This window comes from Ipomoea nil, unplaced genomic scaffold (assembly GCF_001879475.1).
Source record: "Ipomoea nil cultivar Tokyo-kokei standard unplaced genomic scaffold, Asagao_1.1 scaffold0146, whole genome shotgun sequence".
Taxonomy (NCBI): domain Eukaryota; kingdom Viridiplantae; phylum Streptophyta; class Magnoliopsida; order Solanales; family Convolvulaceae; genus Ipomoea; species Ipomoea nil.
This window is the reverse complement of record NW_017616574.1, coordinates 1,290,880-1,311,229: the sequence shown is the minus strand read 5'-3', so window position 1 is coordinate 1,311,229 and position 20,350 is coordinate 1,290,880. Positions and strand designations below refer to the sequence as shown.

Below are 20,350 nucleotides of genomic sequence, written 5' to 3'. Positions count from 1 at the left end.
AATCTTTTATCTTTTATCTTTTATTGTCTTAAAAGTACAAATAAAAAAAAAAAAATCGTTTTACGGATCTGTAGGCTGACGTGTACTCCATTTGGCCCTCGCAATCCATGATCCAAAACCGGGCCCCATCCGCCATCCGAAATTCTTACCCGAACCCGGTACAGCTTCATCGTGAAATGAATCCACGCACTCACAAAAACACTTCGCACCTCTCTCTCTCTCTCTCTCTCTCTCTCTCTCTCTCTCTCTCTTCAGGCACTTTTTTGCGTTTCTCTCTCTATACCTATCTTCTTCGATCCATTCATCACTGTAAGTCCGATATCCACCTAATCTCCAATCAAATTCGTACTTTTCAGATCCTCTGAATTTAAAAATCAAGTGTTTTCCTTTTTCACTCTGTGAGTAAAAGTAGAAATGATTTCATTTTGTTTGATTGCGTTTTTTAATTCGCCAGTTCCAAGCTGATTGTTCTCGATTTTTATACGATTGGATTTTGTTTGATTTAACTCTGCCTTGTGAGCTCTGGCTTTTAATTCATTTTGCTGGTTCGATTTGATTTGGTTTTTGATTGTTTTGGATGATTTTTAGTTTTTGATTAATTTGTTATATATACGGATGTATTGATTTTGCATTCGATCAATGTGTTTGATCAATCTGTATTGATGAGCGTTTGAGTGCTGTGGTTTTCTAGTTTGACTCTGAATTTTCAGATAACGAAAGCTCGGAGTTAACTGTTCTTTCTATTCTGATGTTCTTCCATTATTTAATTTCAACTGGACTCTTATTTCTATATACATTTTTATGTGATGCATAAGCAATTGATTTGTTTGTTTGTTTTTTTTTTTTATTTTTTATTTTTTTATTTTTTATTTTTTATTTTTTTTGTGTGCTGTTTAGATATAGCTGTTAGTGAATTCATTATGTGTATTGGACAAGAACTTTATTATAACTCGTGTTTCAATCCTTTTCAAAGGCAACCATGAGTGACGAGGGAGAAAAGACCTGTCCTCTCTGTGCTGAGGAGATGGACCTGACAGATCAACAATTGAAACCCTGCAAATGTGGTTATGAGGTTTGTTATTCTTTTTTATTTTTTGATTATTCTATTAAAATGAGTCTGAAACTGAACTAACCATTTGTGCTCTATTTTAGCTTACTGATTACAACTTCAAATGTTTTAAATTTTTGTGCTGTCAATTTCTGTAAGTTTTATGCTTAAGTATTGAACTGGTGCCTTTGATTCGTCATTTTATCATGATCCCCACCATTTCACTTGTTGCCCATCCCAGCATAATACTCTGTATATAGGTCATAGGATGTGATGATATATGGTGCTTTAAAATTGTATTCTTAGACCAGTAAATTTATTCTTTTACTTGTACCTACACTTTTAGATTTAAATCACCATTTTCTTTTACAAGTAGAACTATTATGCTCTGTATTGGGGTTTTGCAGATATGTGTTTGGTGCTGGCATCACATTATGGACATGGCTGAGAAGGATGCGGTGGAGGGCAGGTGTCCAGCATGTCGTACTCCTTATAACAAGGAAAAAATTGTTGGCACGACGCCAAATTGTGAAAAGTAATATTATGAACTGAGGGATTTTTGCTAGATATTATCTCATTGACTTTTATGGTTCTGTAAATTTTTTCTTTATCATTCATTGTCTTTGCAGGATTGTGGCTGAGATGAATATGGAGAAAAAGCTGAAGTCACAGAAGACCAAATGTAAAACATCTGATTCAAGGAAGCAACTTAACAATATGCGAGTGATCCAAAGAAATCTTGTCTACATAGTGGGGTTGCCGCTTAATTTAGCTGATGAAGAAGTGCGTACTGTTGTTCATTAACTCTTTGTAACTAATTTTCCACTTGGTTTTCTTCATGACTAAACACCCTTGATACTTTAAGCAGCTGTTGCAGAGCAAGGAATATTTTGGTAAGTATGGAAGGGTTTTGAAGGTCTCTATATCACGAACAGCAGCTGGCGCTATTCAGCAATTTGCAAATAGTACATGTAGTGTGTAAGTTTTATTCTTGAGGACTACATTTATTGTTGACTAATTTCCAAATAAAGTGGCAGTATAAAAATCTGCTTTTGTCTTTCATTTATTCTGTTATTTGTCTTACTGGTTTCTGCATGCCTTTGTTTTAAATAAATCTCAGCAAGTTTTTTTCTTATGAAATGTTTCCTTCGAGCCAGATATATTACCTACACACAAGAGGAGGAAGCAGTTTGCTGTATCCAGTCTGTACATGGATTTCTTTTGGATGGCAGACCTCTAAGGTGATTGCAACTTTTGGTTCACAATGTGCTTTTCCCTGTATGATCGTTCACTGATTTGAAATTCCATTTTCCAGAGCATGCTTTGGAACCACAAAATACTGTCATGCATGGCTTAGAAATGTGGTATGACCTCTGAATGAATTTGGGCAAATGAAAATGAATTGTCACCCTGTTTTTTTGGTACACATTTGAAATTAATAATTGAAATATTTTCTGATAGTGAATCTTTGTTATCTTCTTTCCTGCTTTTCCTCTAGCCTTGCACAAACCCTGATTGTCTCTACTTGCATGAAATTGGGTCACAAGAAGATAGCTTTACTAAAGATGAAGTCATATCTGCTTACACAAGGTACATGACTTATTCATCCATCTCTTATTATTTTTTTTTTCTTTTTCATTTTAAAATTTTGTCACTGTAACCATATTCCCTTACATGACATCAGTAACCATATTCCCTTACATGACATCAGTAAGGGGGGAGAGCACTAGTTTCGGAAGGTGACAAACAGGAGTATTGACAAAAGCCTGATTCTAAAACATAGCATTTGTAGTAAACATTATTTGCACTTTTGACAAGCGCCTTCTTAACAGTTTGATCTCAAGCTGATCTTTGATAAAGACATACCCTAGTCCTTTCATAAGCATAAAACTGCCCCTTTTTGGATTTTTATAAACTGGATCCAGCTACATACACTTGATTAAAAATAAATAAATATTTCGGACCAATATATATATATATATATATATATATATATATATATATATATATATATATATATATTGATAATCATTGGGACCAATATTCTCTTTGTAATAGTTTGTATCAATTTGATTAAGAATAGTTTGATAGAGCTAGGAGATTAAGAAATGGAAGTATGAACAAAAAACTATAAATATGGTAGATTGAGTTCTAAATCGAAAGAATGAGGGAAAAGTTAGATAGCAGGCAACAAGTTATTAAATCTAAAATTAACTAAATTGTGAGTTATTTTTACTACATCTGAAAAATCTAAGGTCTTTATAAATTTTAGTTAAAAAGAACAATTTTAAGAAAAAGAAACCATTTTGATCAAATGCAGAGCCTCAAGACCATTTTGCTTGAGAAATGAAGGGTTCCTTGATACCCCTCATTTAACAAGCCTCCATGGTGCTGTTGTTTAATTAGTTGGTTGCATCACTTGAGAAGTGAAAGGCTCCTTCTTAACAGGCTTCCCTGTTGCTATTGTTTAATACACTGGTAACATTCTATTAATGCGACACATGATGTTGCATTTACAGAATCCTACAAAGTGTTGCTTAATATAAAAGTGACTCTAGTTCATGTTAGCTAAATGTGTCATTGCATCTCATTCTTGAATGTGAAATACACAGTTTATTAACTGTCTAAATGCACCACATGCAAGCAAAAACTTTTCTTATTTACCATATTTTGGAAAATTGCTGTACACAGAATATTATTATAGCCCAGGCTTTCTTAGTTTCTAGATGAAAATCATGGTTATGTGGAGGTGCACTTTAAGGTTTTAGTTTATGCATCATAATTGATTCATCCAGTGCTACTTATATGTGACTTCCGTTTTAATTCGTGATTATCATTTAGTATGTGCATATCAAAATGAAAAGAACTTTGTTCTAGCATTTTACAGCTGTTTATTGGGTAGCTTCACTAACTTGAATTGTTATTATAAAGGAGTAGAGTTCAACAAATTACGGGTGCTACAAATTGTGTACAGCGGCGGTCAGGGACTCTTTTACCACCACCAGCTGATGATTATTGCCATAATGGCTCTGCTGCTTTGGCAGGGAAACCTATTAGTAAAAGTCTAAATGTAAGATTTTCTATTTTCATATGCTTCATTTTATTACTCTTTGTTTTTGAGGCAAGAGGTAGGAGTGTAGGACAGCATAAAGATGGAAAACCAAATATTTGGTCCTAATTATTGAAGCATTTCATCATATTATGAGAGTTTTGTTTCAATATTCTGGCATCATGTTTGCATATTTGTAATTTAGGATATACTCCACTCTCTATTTTGGCACACTTTGGCTGCCAATTTGATCTAGTGTTGTTAATTCTGATGCACGCTTATCTCTGTTGAATACATAATGTTGTCACCTTTCATACAGATTTCAGCTACAAGTGCCAGAATTTCTCCCCCAAATAGTAGCTCTGGTAGATCTGCTGCTCTTCCAGCTGGAGCTCTATGGTACATTGTCCTATGAGTTTTCTTCTTGTTGTTTATTTCCATGTAGCATATATATATATAATATGCATAAATGTATACATTTTCTAGGGGAACCCGTCCCTCTAATAGCCAACCACCATCTGCAAGTTTACCATGCCCAAATGGATCTCTCAGAGCAAAACCTGACAAGTGTAGCGATGCAGTGAAATTCTCCACAGCAGTTGGAAAGAACTCATTTTTGAATGCTGATCCAGGAAAGCAGCTAATCTGTGGTGAAGAAAGCAGCAACAATCAAGATAAAAGCAAAATAAAGATTTCACTACCTGCAAACCAGTATGCTGGTGCAGATCAAGCCTATGTTACTGAGACCCTTGCCACACCTGTACTTCCTTCTTGTTCATCTGTGAACAGTCAGTTTCATGGTCACCCTGCTTCTAAGGAAAAAGATGGACATTCAATTAAACCATCAAATCCTACAAGTTCTTTTGACCACTCTATGAAGTCTAACCAACCTGGTTCTCAAAAGGATTCAGATGACACAGCCAAAATTGACACTCAGATATTATGCCCAGATATGTCTTCATTAAGTATTGATAGACTTCAAAAGTCACGACAGAGTTTTACTGATCAATCAAGGGAGCCATTGAGTTCCCAGATAGAAAGCAAAGTTGCATTGTACTCCGATGAGAGTCACATAACAAGTGATACATCTGATTCGAGACTGGATTTGCAAACTTCATTTATACAGGATGTTACTTGTGGAAATGGAGACAATTCTTTATCTGCTTATGACCAAAGGCCTAGGGATCCAGAATCAAGTACCGACAGAAGCCACAATCCAAATTTATCAGAGTCTTTTCATTCTTCAACTCAGTGTCTCCTACTGTCTGACAATGTTGGATCTATTAAATCTGATATGCAAATTGTAGGGAAGTTTGACTCAATATTACCATCTTCAGGTATACAAGGGATCTCTGATGGATATCGGGATAACATAGCTACCTGTAAAACTGCTTTGGGAAGCACCGATAGAAGTTGCTTCTCATTGTCTAATGTAGATCAGAGGAAGGAAATGAAAAGCTTTGAAGGTGGACTTACAGGTGCTAGCCGCAATATCATAGAAGATATGGAAGAAAGTAGTATAATATCAAATATTTTGTCATTAGATTTTGATCCATGGAGTGAGCCATTAACTTCGCCTCAGAACTTGGTCAAGTTGTTAGGGGATACTGATAAAAAACCACCACTAAGCTCATTCAAGCTACACAGCAGTAATCAGTCAAGATTCTCCTTTGCAAGAGAGGAGGAACCTATAAGTCAAACAATTGATTTGGAACCATCTCTTTGTTATATTGAGCAAGCTTTTAATAATTGTCCCAGCCACAATTTCTCCACTAGCAGAGGCTTTCAACCAGATAATCTTGCGAGTCGGCGTGGTTTCTCTCTAGTAAATGAGGACTCTAATAGTTGTTCCAACAGTTACCTTTCTCTCTCTAACCACAAATCATCAGGCAAGTTACATCCTCTTCAGTTCCTTGTATGCTATTGTTTTGCGTGGATCTGTTGGGGTGGGGGGCTTGAATTACATTATTTGTTAGTTTGATGTGCTTTTAAATCCCATTCTTTCTCTTAAATCTTGAATCAGTCTCAAGATCTGAGATGTCAGCCCCACCAGGATTTTCAGCGACTAGCAGAGCACCACCGCCTATGTTTATGTCTCATAACAGAATGGAGAATAATTTTGACTCTCTCCCTGGTTAGTTTACTAAACTTGGTTGCACTTGCATTTGTTCTTTTTGTGTGTGCTACACTGCTACCTAGAGGTGTATGGATATCCTACTGGGATTTTAAATTCTTGAAAACAAAAACTATAGAAATTTGATTATCTTTCTTTCTTGTTCAATTTTATGATCACATTCTTCTTAGTAGGGAACTACTCACTTCAAACTCCTATGTTGAGGAATCAATATCAGGCTCCACCAACTGGAAATATGGTCGGCAATGAGGATGATATTGAGTTTATAGATCCTGCAATTTTGGCAGTGCATAAAGGGAATGTTCCAAGTGGCTCTAATGCCTCAGGCTTGAATGTGACTTCGGGTTTTCCTCTGCAACTGAGCACTTCTGAAAATGAGGGAAGACTTCATTTTTTAATGCAAAGATCACTTTCTCCACTTAGGAACCAGATATTTCCTGATACTGGGGACAGTTTTTCTGCCTTTGGTGATGCTTATAGAATTCCTTCTGGGATTTTGGAGCAAACTCTCTCCAGTAATCTCTCCCCATTTTCATCAGTCAGTGTTCCTGAATCTAGGAGTTCTGTTATGTCAAATGGCAACTGGGACATCTGGAACAGGATTAATGGTCAAAATGATTTGGGTGTATCTGAGCTCCTTCAAACAGAAAGGCTGGGTCTTAACAAGCTCTATACTGGATATGAGGATTCTAAGTTTGGTATGACTAATTCAGGGAATTTATATAGAACTTATGGGTTCTAAGTGCTTGAGAGAGGCTTTTTGGCTGGACTAGCAACAGAAAGGATGAAATAATCATGGCGTGAACAATAGGATTGCTAAGACAACCTGACCTTTCCATGCTCAGGATGTTTCAATTGCCATTCGTTACACAACCCGCTGATTTTGGCTACTTCATATCATAGACTTGCATCCAAAGATGGGAAGACTGATTTGTGATTGCCTGAATGACCTATACTTCAAGTTTGGTAAAGAATCTAGCCTTTTGAAAAAGGTTGTTCAGAAGCCAACAGGTCAGCATTAAGCTTGTGACTTTACTCTCTAGTAGTATTTTCACTTGGTGGTGCATATTTCTTATTTTATACTTGCTTTCAACTGTTTGAGGCCTGGGAAGTTGAGAAGAAGATTAGTCCTTGTAATGATGGAAAGATGTTTCACATATACTAATCAACAGACATGAAAGGGGTTGGAACTATCGATGGTTAGGTTCACTTGACATTGAGGTTACAAAGGACTTCTGAAATTGTGCTTATTCCTTTTCAATTTGTACTGTTTTTGAGTCTTGAGGAAGAGGAAACAACTTGCAAATGACTTTGTATACACTGATTTCAACCATAATCCTTCTGACAAAAGATTTCCCAGGCGAAAGAAGCTGAAGTTGAGGCTCAATAAGGTTTTATGCAGGATGCTAAAGAGGGTTGGATTTCATCTGCTGTTATCTGGTCATGCCGAGAACCGGGACACATTGCTACACATCAGTTATGGCAAAAATGGGTTCTAGAGAAACCACTTTGTCATTTTGATAGAGATTGTTTAGGTACTATACAAACTCAAGCCAAAATTGATGAGATTGAAAACTCTTCATACTATATATAGCATGTTAAATATGATGTCTGCTGTGAAAAGTTTGGATGGATAGATATTATAATGATATATATAGTAAAATGGTTGAACAATACCAGTGTGCAATGCCTGCTGATATTACTTTCCCTTCGCAAATGCCACCAGCATATGAATATGGGAGAATTGCACATTTCTTTTGAGTTTTTAGGTAAATAAATAGGCTTAGTGAATTTAGTTTTTATGTTTCGATGATACTCCCATTAAATATATAGAAAATTTTAAAACTAAAATATAAAGTCGTGGAGGTTAATGGTCTATGCTGACAACTCGATGACTAAGGTGGTAACACTTATTACACAAGAAATTTAATTTGTGTAAATTTCAGAAGTGTAAGTAGCATTGAATTGCTGTAGATGAATCTTTGGCATCTATACACACCCCAGGTCTGTGCTATATCACATCGAGACCTATCATTGCAAATTGCAATTGAAATTTAATCTTGATATTTCATTTGGCTATATCATTGTTGTTGCTCTATAATAATGCATATACTGCTCTGAAGTTACAAAAGCTGTATGTGATCAATCAACAGTAATTGTACAAAAGAGTCACAATCTTATCTACTGCAATCAATATTCAATAGTCAATAGATCGAAGACGTTAGGCTATTGTGGTGGCCTGACCTGCTGGTAATAGGATTGGGTAGGTGTATTTGTTGATGCATTGGGGTACGCGAAGCAAAGATTCAGGGATGTCACCTTGGGAGCTGTGATGGGAGAAGTTGAAACTGAAACAGCAACAGACTTTGTGGTAGGTGGAGTTGAGAATCCTGATGATGCTGCTGACAACATTGCTACCATGTTTGTAGTGCCAATGTGACCATGTCTTTGGCTCCCCCACTTTAGCGCTCCTTGTGAAGAACACACCTCCATCCTTCTCTCACTTGCCATTTGCTGCCAATCCTTAAGCACATAGCCTAACATTAGCTTTGACTGGACTTTCACAACAAAAGTAAAACTCACACAAAATAATAAAGGTGTGTTTGGTTCATGGGTTTACACATTAAGAATGAGAATCAAAATCATAGTTAGTGTTTGGTTGATAACTTTTTAAAACATAACTATGAGATTTTTTTTTTTTTTTTTTTGAAAACATAACTATGCGATTTGATTACTCTTTTAATTAATTAAAAACCTCATTCCTAATTAAAAATGAGTATCATTCCATTATATTATTGTTAATCTGATTTTTAAATTTGGATTAGTGCTTTTAGATTTTTGTTTTGATTTTTTTTATTCATATCAGTGATTTGGATGTCATTATATTATGATCAATTGTTTTAATTTTTAATTTTTGTATTTTAAAAACTTTTAGTTCCATTATAGGGTCGTACATAACCAACTATCAATATTAGTAATCATTCTAATTCTACCCTACTACCAAACATGCAAAGTATTTTCACCAAATTAAACCCATTACCATTACCAAATATTCGATTCCCATTCCAATTCCCTTGTACGAATCAAACACACCCTAAGGAGGTGTTTGGTTCAAGTTATATAAGACAAGTTAGACAACCAATGTTATATTCTTCTTGGGAATATAAGATTCACATATTTGGTTCAAGTTATATAATTTTCTCAGGGAATGTAACATAACCTCCAAATAGGACTTTTAGGGGTGTTTGGTTGGATGTAATTGTAATTCTTTTCCTACCTTATTCAATGGCAATGGAAATTACAATGTTTGGTTGGAGGGAATTGCAATTCCCTCCTTTTGTTGAATTGCAATTCATGGGGTACCCCCCATGAATTGCAATTCAATGCTTTTAAGAAAGGGAAAAAGTAAGCAAATGACAATAATACCCTTAGTTATTATTATTTTTATTATTATACAAGGACATTTTAGTCTTTTTACCACTTCTTTCATTCTCATTTCAATAATATTCTATTCTTCCATACCAAACAATGTAATTTGAATTCCTACATTATTCCCGCCTTATTTTTTTCCCACCGAATTACAATTCCTTTCCAACCTCATTCCTTCCTCCCAACCAAACACCCCGTTAGCCATTTGAAGGGAATGTGAGATACCTTCCTCTTCCTTAGGTATTCTCACATTCCCTTTTCTTTTATTACAATTTTCATTTTAATCCATTGAGTTTTCTCCCATTCAAGACATAGAATGTTTCTCAAGCTCAAACTCTTTATTAATTGTGTTTAAATGATTTACTTCTATATGTTTTATCATTGCTTTATTTATTTATTTTAATTTTGAAATTTATTGAAATACATAGAAATAGGTTAAGGATATTAAAGCAAAATACTCCTAAAAAGTAACTAAATAACTCTTCAACCAGACATGCTTATACTACGTAGCTCAATTTTAACCAAACAGAATAATCTAATATCCCTGAGGTAATCTAACATTCCGTTAACCAAATATCCCTATGTATATTTCAAGAAAGTAAAACTTCTGCCACATGTCCAAATTTTATTGGACTAATAAAATAAAATGAATAAAAACGGTACCTCACTTGTTTTTCAAAACCAATCAGAATATGTCATGTCAATAAAGAATAAAAGATATAGTTAAACTTGGGATAACTGGTAATATTACTATTAAACTCGCAGCACAGGAGACAGTTGATTTAAAAACAAGCCTCTGCTTGGGAAAGAATATGCAGTGAAGTATAAAACAAGTTATTGAAGAAGATATAAATTCTCTGCTCCGACAACCCAAAGGTAAGCAATTTTATTCTAGCCCATAGCTTACCTCGGATTTAGGATAGACATTTGAATAGACTCCAGTGCACAGTTGAGGTTGTTCAGATGGTATCAATCTTGCATTGAGATCTGGACTAACAAGTTTTGTTTCGCCAGATTTATCCATCTGTCATTGAAGACCATTAAAGAAATCAATGACTCTAGCTACCAGAAAATGATGCAATTACATGAATAGTTCATGGGGAGTATTATGTAGACATATAGTTTGGAATATACATCTGATGTTCCTGAATGGAGCAAGTGGTACTGGAGATTTCCTGTGTTCCTGTTTTCTTTAGGAGAAGAGGTTATAATCCCCAAGTTCAGATCAAGATCATGCTGGCTACCTGCATTATTGGGCCAAGAAAACTCATAAGTGCAGAGTTTAATGCATGTACTCCAGTAATTAAGTTCTTGCAATTAGATAAAATATGATGAATGTAGGCAGGCATATATATATACCTTCATTTAGTGGGTTAGAGATTGTTTGTCCATCATATGTACTGGGGTCAAAGTTAGTAACAGCCTCCCTCCCATTAAATTTGATAGCTGCCTTATCATAAGCCCTGATTTGCAGAAAACAAAAAAGGGAATATTGGTTGAATGATGCATAATTGAGGGTAGTATTCAAATTATGAGGGAGAGGACAATATATGATCTTTTGGCATTAGGACCTTGCAGCTTCTACTTCACTGTCGAATAGTCCAAGATAAATATACCTGCAATGCAGCATTCCAATCCCCTTTATGAATATTGGGTTCCCAATTATTTCTTCTTCAATAGATTTGTCAGGGTTCAACCCAACTAGCTTTTATTTTTTGTTTGTTTTTTAAATTTTGAACTACACTGGTACTGACAATCAACCATAGATTTTAAGTTGCTTACTTTTTGCCTAGGAGCTGCCCCATCCGAGCCTCCCATCTGCCACATTTATGCAGTGTCACTCCTCTGTATTTGGAGGTCCCTCTTGAGAAACCAGTGCTCTGGCGGCGTAGCATATGTACAAATTCTTCTTTATTCAGGCTTTTAATCTGCAGTAAAAGCACAAATTTCACAACCCATACCAGAAAACTTAATAGATTCATATGAAACAAATATCATTTCCAACAGTTAGCTCAATTGAATTAGGTGACTATGCAGTATGCACCAATGATCTGAAAAGATTCCTGTGAAACAAATATCATTTCTAACCTGTTTCATTCCATCCTTATATTCACTTATACTGAAATTTATGTCAGCATCAACTCCCCGGAATTTAAGTGCTGCTAGATCATATGCTCTGTAACATAAAGAGTAAGAAATGTCAGGGAAGTACTACTATGAAACTGGAGATTGAAAAGCATAACCAATCAATCAATCAATTTACCTAGCTGCAGCATAAGCAGTGTCAAATCCACCTATCACAACCCAACACAATAAAACCATCAATTTTTTTTTCCCAAATTAGAAATTCAGTACAAAGTGCCAAAAAAGGTGAAGAAATCATCCCAAAATGAAAAGTAGTTAAAGTTAGCTGTCTCCATACCCAAATATACTTGTTTGCCGGAGTCCCTGCATCAATTAATATGTATATAAATAAGTACTCCTTACCAAATAGAAGAGCTCAAATTTACAGGATAACTAAAATTAGTATATATGATTCTATACAAACGCATAATAATATCATAAGTATGAATCCAATAGTTAAAAATCACTAACCAGATATGCGATTCCCATCTACCGGTTCTTCTGTAGAAAGTGACTCCTCTATACTGTGAGCTCCGAGACCTCGGCCCTCTCCGGCTCTTCTTCACCTTTTGCGGCTGAGGCTGAGGCGGCGGCTGCTGGTGGTGGTTTTGCTCTACCCTTCCCACCTCTGCTTGACAGAAAGAGAGATTCACCTCCCTGTCAGGCTGCCCGGATGCTTCGACCCGGTTCAATTCGCCCTCGCTTACCGGGAACAGCTGCCGCGTCACGAACACCGGACGAGTCACCCGCCGACTTTCGTAACCGTCATCGTTCCCTCTCCCGGCCTTGAGGATCTCAAAATTTAAGGAAAACACGTCGCGGCCGCGCGTGGAGCAGGTGTCTTCCACACCGGCATTGCCGGATATCTTGGCATTCATCTGCGACGAGTGCGAGCTCGTCGTCCCGGATTCATCGGCTCTGGAACCTTCTCGAAGCCTCTCATATGCACTCTCGTCGCAGTGCAATACACTCAAATTGAGATCCAACATCACTACTCTCAACTCTCAACTCCGTATATATTTATCCACACACAGCGATCAAACCGAATATATACACACGTATATCTGTATATACAACCGTTAGCTTAAGCGTTAAGTATATATGGATCGATCAAAGAATCTTTTCCAGTTTCAACTGTGTAACAAAAGAAAGCGGAAGAATCGGATGAGAGAAACTGGAAAAACTTTAACCTCTCTATAGACGCCGATGATCGGAATTTTCATATGCTTAAACGCACGATGAACTGTATCGGAAAAATATCTTGTCCTCTGCTCCCGATCATCGGAGTATAATATATGTTATATAGATATAGATATAGAGTGAGAGAGGGGAAGGAGGAGCTGAAATGCGTACAGGAATCATCGCCGACTGTATGATACCATGAAGAAAACGTACGAGATTTTTATTTTTATTTTTATTTTTATTTAAACATTAACTTTTAAAAAATAAATAATGTTTTTGCCTGTCCGGATTTTACCACCCAATATTATTAGTTTCACGAGTTTTATTACACTGTTCTCGAAATCTCAAGGAAATATTGTTTTTTATATTTATAAATTAATAATAAATTGGTCGATTTCACCGGCCGAATTAAATTTAAATTAAATTAATTAAAAAAATTTTAAATACTCATGGTTTTATAAAATAAAAATAAAAATAAAAATGCGTGGTGTAGGCAGTTGCGTATTTCCTTTGCTTTTACGTGGGTCCACTAAAGATTTATATATTGTTTCTTCTCTATTATTCTAAAATTATTTTTCAAAGTTTTAGTATAAAAATTCTACATGTGGTAAGTTTTAATTAAGATATATGTGATAAAATAATTTTTTTTTAACTAAAATTGAAAATTTTGTAACATATATATATATATATATATATATATATATATATATATATATATATATATATATATATATATATATATATATATTGTAAGTAATATAACATGACATTTGGTTGGAGGGAATTTAAATTCCATTCCCACATAATTCCAAAGGTCACTAAATTCCTTAGTTTGGTTGGAAGGAATTACAATTACACGGAATTGTAATTTACTCATTTTCATGAAATTAAAATCACATGCCCCTTGAGATTTTAATTCCATGAATTTTAGGAAAAAAAAAAGATAATGATTAGACAAAATTATCCTCTCTTTTTTTAAAGCTAAAATTGATGCCTGACAACAAAAATGAGCATTTTGGACTTTATACTACTTACTCCCTTAAAATTCTCATATATACCAAACATTGAAATTGAAATTTCCAGTAATTTTATTCCTGTAAACCAAACACTGAAATTTAAATTCCCACTTTATTCCCAGTAATTCATCTCCCATGAAATTACAATTCCTTTCCCACGTAATTCTCTACTTCAACCAAACGCCCCGTAAGTTGTGAATATAGACTTACCTTGTTCATATATTTAGAACATTATAAATAATTTTTTAAAAATATTATAAATAATTTTCTAAAATCATATTTTTATTATTTTTAGCACCACACTAAATAATTATTGAAAACTTCTAAAGTGCTAACCGACACATGTTTGATTCTTGCTCTGTATATAACTTAAAACGAACAGAAAAAATTTTGAGTTTGTATCAAATACTATGAAGGCATTGTCTCCACAATATTCTATACAAACTTAAAACTTCTTTCGAACTCTACAGTAGAGATACTATAGACTTTCTCTACTATTTGAGCAAGAAGAAATTGCAATGATTTCCAATCACATAATTATTTGGGCATTACTTGTTTGATTCTTAAAGGTTTAGGCCTACAATTTTAGAATTTTACTTAATAATTTTGAGAAACAACCTCTCCATATCTAATTTTTCTAGACATTGTGGAACTTTTTTTTTTTTTTTGTTTTCTTTTTTGTTATATATATATATATATATATATATATATATATATATATATATATATATTGGCTTGAGTTTGATTTTATTCTAACTCGTAGTTTTGGAATTTTTAGTGAGATTTCAATTTATTATGAGCTTTTCCATGACAGATTTTGTATGAGTTTGTGTCAGTTTGACATATGATTTGATGAAATATATTTTCACTTCAAAGTAGTAAACTCATTTATTATAGTCGTATCCAGGAACAACTCAACTAGTCAATTAATTTAAAATAAGTTGAGAATTTTTACTTTGCTAGTCACACGAGGTATGAATTTGATTTTACAGTGAAGACACTAGTGTATAAGCATTTGAATGCATATAAATTACTTGAGCCACATTTAACAATTTACTTTTCCTATTAGTCTTTAAAACAGGAGCGATGAAAAGACAGTCAAGTTTTTATTGTAATTTATATATGTTATAAGATAGTCATAATCATTAGTAAAGTCTGTGAGATGAAATTGAATTGGGACATCCATCCCGTCATTATTTCATCGCTTTGCCCTTTCGGGAAACTGGAATTCCAAAGCAAGGAACACTTGTACTAATGCTCTGCGTTTCTTGAATCTACTTCGTTCCTTGCTTTTATCATGTCCTTTAATTTATTTCAATGTTTGGCATCCTCAAATATCACGTGTCTGATTCATCCCATTTTGGTCTCCTTTCTACATCACCTTTAATTTCCAAAATTAGCCTACAATAATTCTATGTATAGGGAAAACTGAGCCATGTGTCTCACAGGCAGAGTTTCTTTTAAATCTTTTTTAAAGGGTGTTAAAACTTTTTTTTTTTTTTTTTGGAAAACAAGGGTGTTAAAACTTAAAAGTGTTGAAATGTCTTTTATATATATATATATATATATATATATATATATATATATATATATATATATATATATATATATAAATGGGCTCTCGTACGGTTGACCTTTTCAGGTGCGGTTGTGCGGTTGCTAAGGTGTGTGATTTTCCTTCTTAAGGTACGTGGTTTGTGTGCTTAAGGTGCATCAGTGTTGAAACTTAAAATGCGTGTCAACTTAAAGCTTAAGGTGTGTGGTTTCCTTCTTAAGTTGCATGATTTGTATGCTTAAGGTGCGTCAGTTGTGTGAAACTTAAGGTGCGCCATTTTAAAACATTAGGTGCGTGGTTACATTTGTGTACTTTAGGTGCGTCGGCCTAAAACTTTAGGTGCGCGTGGTTTATGTTTTTAAGGTGATTTGTTTGTGTGCTTAAGGTGCGTGGTTTGTGTAATTAAGGTGCTTTGTTTGTGTGCTTAAGGTGCGTGATTTGTGTACTTAAGGTGCGCAATTTTAATACTTAAGGTGCGTCAATCGTACAACCGCACGGGAAGCCATCTCTGCACCAGAACCCGTATATATATATATATATATATATATATATATATATATATATATATATATATATATATATATATATATATAGCCCGAACCCGATGGGCTAACTCGATAAAACCGAAATCGACAGGGCTATGGCCCGAATGGGCTAGCCCGATAAAACACATTAGCCCGACGAGCCCGAAACCGATTAGCCCGGTGGCCCGATAGGGCTAGCCCGAAATTAAAAGGGCTAGCCCGACAACCCGAACTATTGAAAACTATTTTTTATTATAGAAGTGATGTGAAACCTAACATACATGGAATAATTATTATATATATATATATATATATATATATATATATATATATATATATATATATATATATATATATATATATATATATATAATTACATTCAGGTGAAAACACATCTTAAAGTACAAACATGTGGACTAATCTTGGCCATTCAATTTTGCTGTTGGATGGTTGTGATTCTCGCGTAGGGTTAGTGTTTAATTTAGTGTGTTTTTATGTTAAGGGGGTTAGTTTGGGTATTTTACTAGTCATTAAAACCTAGTCAGATTAGGTATCTTATTTCACGCGCACGTTTTTCCCATTGCTTCTGTTTCTTCTCAGATTGGGGCTGTCCGTGTCTCCCTCTCTCTGTTCGCAGAAAGCTTTCGCGAATCATGTCATCTTCGCACATTCATCCTTCCGTCTTCACTTCCACGTAGCAATGGTAATCGGTGGGGATTGCGGTACATCGAAGAGGAGGGAACCACCGGTCGGAGCTGTCGACCGAGGTATTTTTACAATGCCTTTTTTTTTGGTCGGTTCTTGTGTTTTGTGCGTGTTTTGTCTTTTTTTTTTTTCTTTTTTTTTTTTTTTTTTTTTTTTTTTTTTTTTGGGGGCTTGCTTGTTTGTAAGCATCATAGTCGGTTTGGGGTGGTTGCCGGATTTTGGCCTGAATTTTGAATCTAGGGTTTTCGATTTGGGGATTTTTTGCATGTATTAGATGAATTATTTGTCTACATATTTGAATTCTGATGCATAGATAATGGTAGTTTCATTATTTTCTTGCTATTTTTGATGTGTATATAATGCATTTGTATGTATGTGTACTACCCTTTCCTATGTTTCCGATCATCATCTTGGCTGAGTGACTGATTTCTCAGAATTTAATTATTAAGACTCCACATTTTATTTGTTGATTTCTGTATTTATACATGCATATATGTAAAATTACGGTTCATCTTCTTAAGAATTGTAGTTCGAAAAAAATAATATGGAATTATCCTTAAAAAATTTTAAACAAAAATGTCTAAAATAAATTCATTGGTCCAAAAATGTATATCAATTATAGAAACAATTTAAATTATATAATTCATATGTTTTTTTTTTGAAAATATAATTCAAATGTTTTTAATTATGTTTTAGGAGATTTTTTTTTTAAAGTATCTTTTGTACATAGAGTGTTTAATTTTAGTATGTGGAGGGGGGGGGGGGGGGGGGGGGGGGGAGATGTTCCTGTGGTTCGTGATTCATTTCTGTCCAGTTTTAAAATGAAGAAAAAGAAAAGGTACAATTAGTGTTATTTGGTCTTTAGTGTTTATCATTAATGTGTGGGTTTTTTTTTTTTTTTTTTTTTAATTGCTATTATGCCGTGGTGTTGTGGGTTTGGGGGCTTGCTTGGGGTGATGAATTGGGGTGTGCTTGGTTATGCTATTGATTTATGTTGTTTTTTAGAAAAAAATAAGTTATATCGTTCTTGTTGCGTGCGCAGAGGTGTGAATCGAATTGGTTTTTTATTTTCCAGGTAAAAAAGTCAAGGTGGCGCGGGGTGCTCCAAGTATGGGTCAAAGTTGTGTGAGCGATGATTTCATTTCACCACCTTTGGCTTTCCTGGCCAGATTGGAACAAGACCCCCTGTGGGATGCCCTCGATGTTGCCCCTGATGATGAATCATCGTCTAAAAAAGAAAATGTGTCTGGTGTTCACGGTTTGGGTTCTGACTCGGGTGCTTTCCGTACGTCAGACTGTCCAGAGTTTAGTACCCCAACGGAGGTTAGTTCCTTCAATATCTCGTTACAAATCATGTTCTACATATATTCTAGAGGTTGTGTGCTAACGGGCTACTATACATGTGCACAACAGTAATTGCTTCTAATTTCTTTTTGAGGGGGTGCATGCTGGCTTAGGGTTGTTAATGTGCAGGTCTGTGTGATAACATGTTTCACACATAGTCTTTAGGGTGTGTGTTGTAGGTAACTAAGCGTGTGAATTGCAGCTTTATAATTGATTGCTTTTCATTTTTTTTTTGGAACGGTGTGCCCTAGTTGGTTTCTCTAAGTTTGCTTGGCAGGTTTGTTTAAATTTATATCTTGTGTTTTTTGTATTTGGCAGGGGTGCTTGGAAGTAGGTGGTTGCAGTGATCCCACCCTGTCCGGTGGCCCTGTTTGTGCGGCCCCTGTTAAAGTTGTGCATCCCACTGCGTTACATGAAGGAGCTTGTGACTTCGGACTATAATGTGCACAGTCTAGACAACCTTTCTCGAGCGTTTCAGTCGATATCTGCAAATTAGCCTTCCACGTAGACATGTGTGCTATTTAGTAAGGCATGTTTGGGATTTTGGTGTGATATTCACACGGGTGCTGCACACTGTGTTGATAATCGTTTTTGGTGTTACTACTCCTGTGCACCTTGCTACGTTTCGTTGTGCGAGCATCATCTTGTGAACATATTAGTTGTTGGTGCTACTATAACGACACACATGTTGTCTTTAATTTATGCTTACACTTTTATTTGGCTTCGCTATGTTTAATGTTGGTGGTTTGGTAGTTTATATTGGTGTAAAAAGTTTTCCTTAATTTCATGCATTCTGGATGTGGTGCTTAGCTTAGGTTATATCCTCAACCATGTTTGTCCATTCGTATGGTACTGTGTGCACATGCCATTTAATCAGTTTTTCGTATACCCATTGGTAATAAATTTAGTTCGGTGCACGTAACGTGTCTACTACCATCCAACATGTGTGCTCGTATATATTTCACTGCGTGCGCAGCGAATTGGTGTTTCTTATTTCCATGATTTAGGGCGAGACGTCACCGTTCCTCGATGTGGTTTTAATTTTCGTTCATGTGTGCACCGCAATATACTATTGTGTGCTCACCTAGGCAACATGGGGTTTATCATCCTACATGTGTGCGCACATATATGTTCATGTGTGCGTATGTGTCACCTCTTTTTCTTACTTAATTTCATGCATTCTGGATGTGGTGTTTAGCTTTGGTTATATCATCTATCATGTGTGCCCATTCGTATGGTATTGTGTGCATACGCCCTTTAATCATTTTTTCATTTTACTCAATTGTAATAAATTTAGTTTTGTGCGCGTAACGTTCTACTACCCTCCAACATGTGTACTCGTGTATATTTACTTGTGTGCGCAGCGATTTGGTATTTCTTATTTTTATGATTTTTGGCCAGACGTCCATGTTCCTCGATGTGGATATATGGTCCATCATGTGTGCACCGCAATATATTACTTTGTGCTCACTTTGGCAACATGGATTTTTCCCTCCACCATGTGTGCTCACATATATCTTTGTATGTTATTCCACACCTTTATTTTTTAAAAAACCCTAGTAATAATAAGTCTGATAAATATAAATATTTAAGTACGGGTCATAAATCCAAACAAATGGCATTTTTAACTGTTTTTGAAATAAAACTTATTCTATTCTGGGTCTGATGCAACTTTATCTGGACAGGTGCGACTATTGTGGCTTGGGAGGTCGCATATATTGGATGTCCTTTCTTTTTTCTTTTGCTTCTTTGTGGTGGCTTTCTCTTTGTTGCTTGAGTTTATTCCTACTACCTTTGTTCTTTGCAATACGGGGTGATTTGATTTGTATTTCTCCTAGTGTTGTAGATCCGACTAGTCCTTCAAACACAGATTCATTGGTGCCACTCTCTTGTGTTTGTTGCCTCCCCCTTTGTAGCTCATTTTCCAGTTGTTGTAGTGTGTACATTTGATCCATTTTATTTGGCCAACCATCCGCCAATCCCATGCCATTCTCCAGTATTTCGCACCATCATCGCCTATTTCCATAACACAGACACACAGTCTTCTGCTTCGTGTTCACAGTGTTCTTCCTCTGTTGACCATAAAAAAAATATTAAATTTGTGTTACATTTTAAATGATGTGCATGAGCATTCCAAAACTAGTATTCTAAATAACATAAAATATTGTGTTCAATTTCGTCGTTCATTCACTGGACTAAAATATTGGGGTATGTATGGGATGTGTAGCGTGGTCATGCCT

At 35.2% G+C, this 20,350-nt stretch overlaps 2 protein-coding genes across 7 annotated transcripts; one reads left to right on the top strand and one right to left on the bottom strand.

The window, feature by feature from the left end:
- The first annotated feature begins 207 nt into the window (after positions 1–207).
- Positions 208–7,905, top strand: LOC109172907. 3 transcript variants are annotated; one of them, XM_019322155.1, is made up of 13 exons: positions 208–309; positions 974–1,072; positions 1,456–1,583; positions 1,678–1,831; positions 1,917–2,026; positions 2,206–2,289; positions 2,364–2,412; positions 2,547–2,638; positions 3,980–4,118; positions 4,417–4,496; positions 4,584–5,986; positions 6,121–6,231; positions 6,402–7,905. In XM_019322155.1, exons 2-13 carry the CDS (start codon positions 980–982, stop codon positions 6,971–6,973), a joined length of 3,015 nt encoding a protein of 1,004 aa, XP_019177700.1. In that variant the 5' UTR covers positions 208–309; positions 974–979; the 3' UTR covers positions 6,974–7,905. The 3 variants fall into 3 exon arrangements, with proteins under 3 accessions (XP_019177700.1, XP_019177707.1, XP_019177710.1); XM_019322162.1 differs by having other exon boundaries at positions 295–398; XM_019322165.1 differs by lacking the exon at positions 208–309 and having other exon boundaries at positions 6,405–7,057.
- Positions 7,906–8,179: 274 nt separating this feature from the next.
- On the bottom strand, positions 8,180–13,132 carry LOC109172917 (AP2-like ethylene-responsive transcription factor TOE3). Of its 4 annotated transcripts, none has more exons than XM_019322168.1 (10): positions 12,256–13,132; positions 12,083–12,108; positions 11,924–11,954; positions 11,749–11,836; positions 11,443–11,588; positions 11,232–11,276; positions 11,020–11,123; positions 10,795–10,904; positions 10,568–10,684; positions 8,180–8,754 (listed from the first exon to the last, which is right to left on the bottom strand). In XM_019322168.1, the coding sequence occupies exons 1-10, from the start codon at positions 12,771–12,773 to the stop codon at positions 8,458–8,460; spliced, it is 1,482 nt and encodes a 493-aa protein (XP_019177713.1). In that variant the 5' UTR covers positions 12,774–13,132; the 3' UTR covers positions 8,180–8,457. The 4 variants fall into 4 exon arrangements, with proteins under 4 accessions (XP_019177713.1, XP_019177719.1, XP_019177724.1 ...); XM_019322174.1 differs by having other exon boundaries at positions 8,180–8,745; XM_019322179.1 differs by lacking the exon at positions 11,232–11,276.
- Between the last annotated feature and the right edge of the window lie 7,218 nt (positions 13,133–20,350).

Coding starts and splice junctions, on each gene's coding strand:
- LOC109172907 (XM_019322155.1), top strand. CDS start 980: ATGAGTGACGAGGGAGAAAAGACCTGTCCTCTCTGTGCTGAGGAGATG. Junction 1,073..1,455: donor CCTGCAAATGTGGTTATGAG/GTTTGTTATTCT, acceptor GGGGTTTTGCAG/ATATGTGTTTGGTGCTGGCA. Junction 2,027..2,205: donor GCAAATAGTACATGTAGTGT/GTAAGTTTTATT, acceptor CCTTCGAGCCAG/ATATATTACCTACACACAAG.
- LOC109172917 (XM_019322168.1), bottom strand. CDS start 12,773: ATGTTGGATCTCAATTTGAGTGTATTGCACTGCGACGAGAGTGCATAT. Junction 11,955..12,082: donor CGGCAAACAAGTATATTTGG/GTATGGAGACAG, acceptor GGGTTGTGATAG/GTGGATTTGACACTGCTTAT. Junction 11,124..11,231: donor AGTGAAGTAGAAGCTGCAAG/GTCCTAATGCCA, acceptor TCTGCAAATCAG/GGCTTATGATAAGGCAGCTA.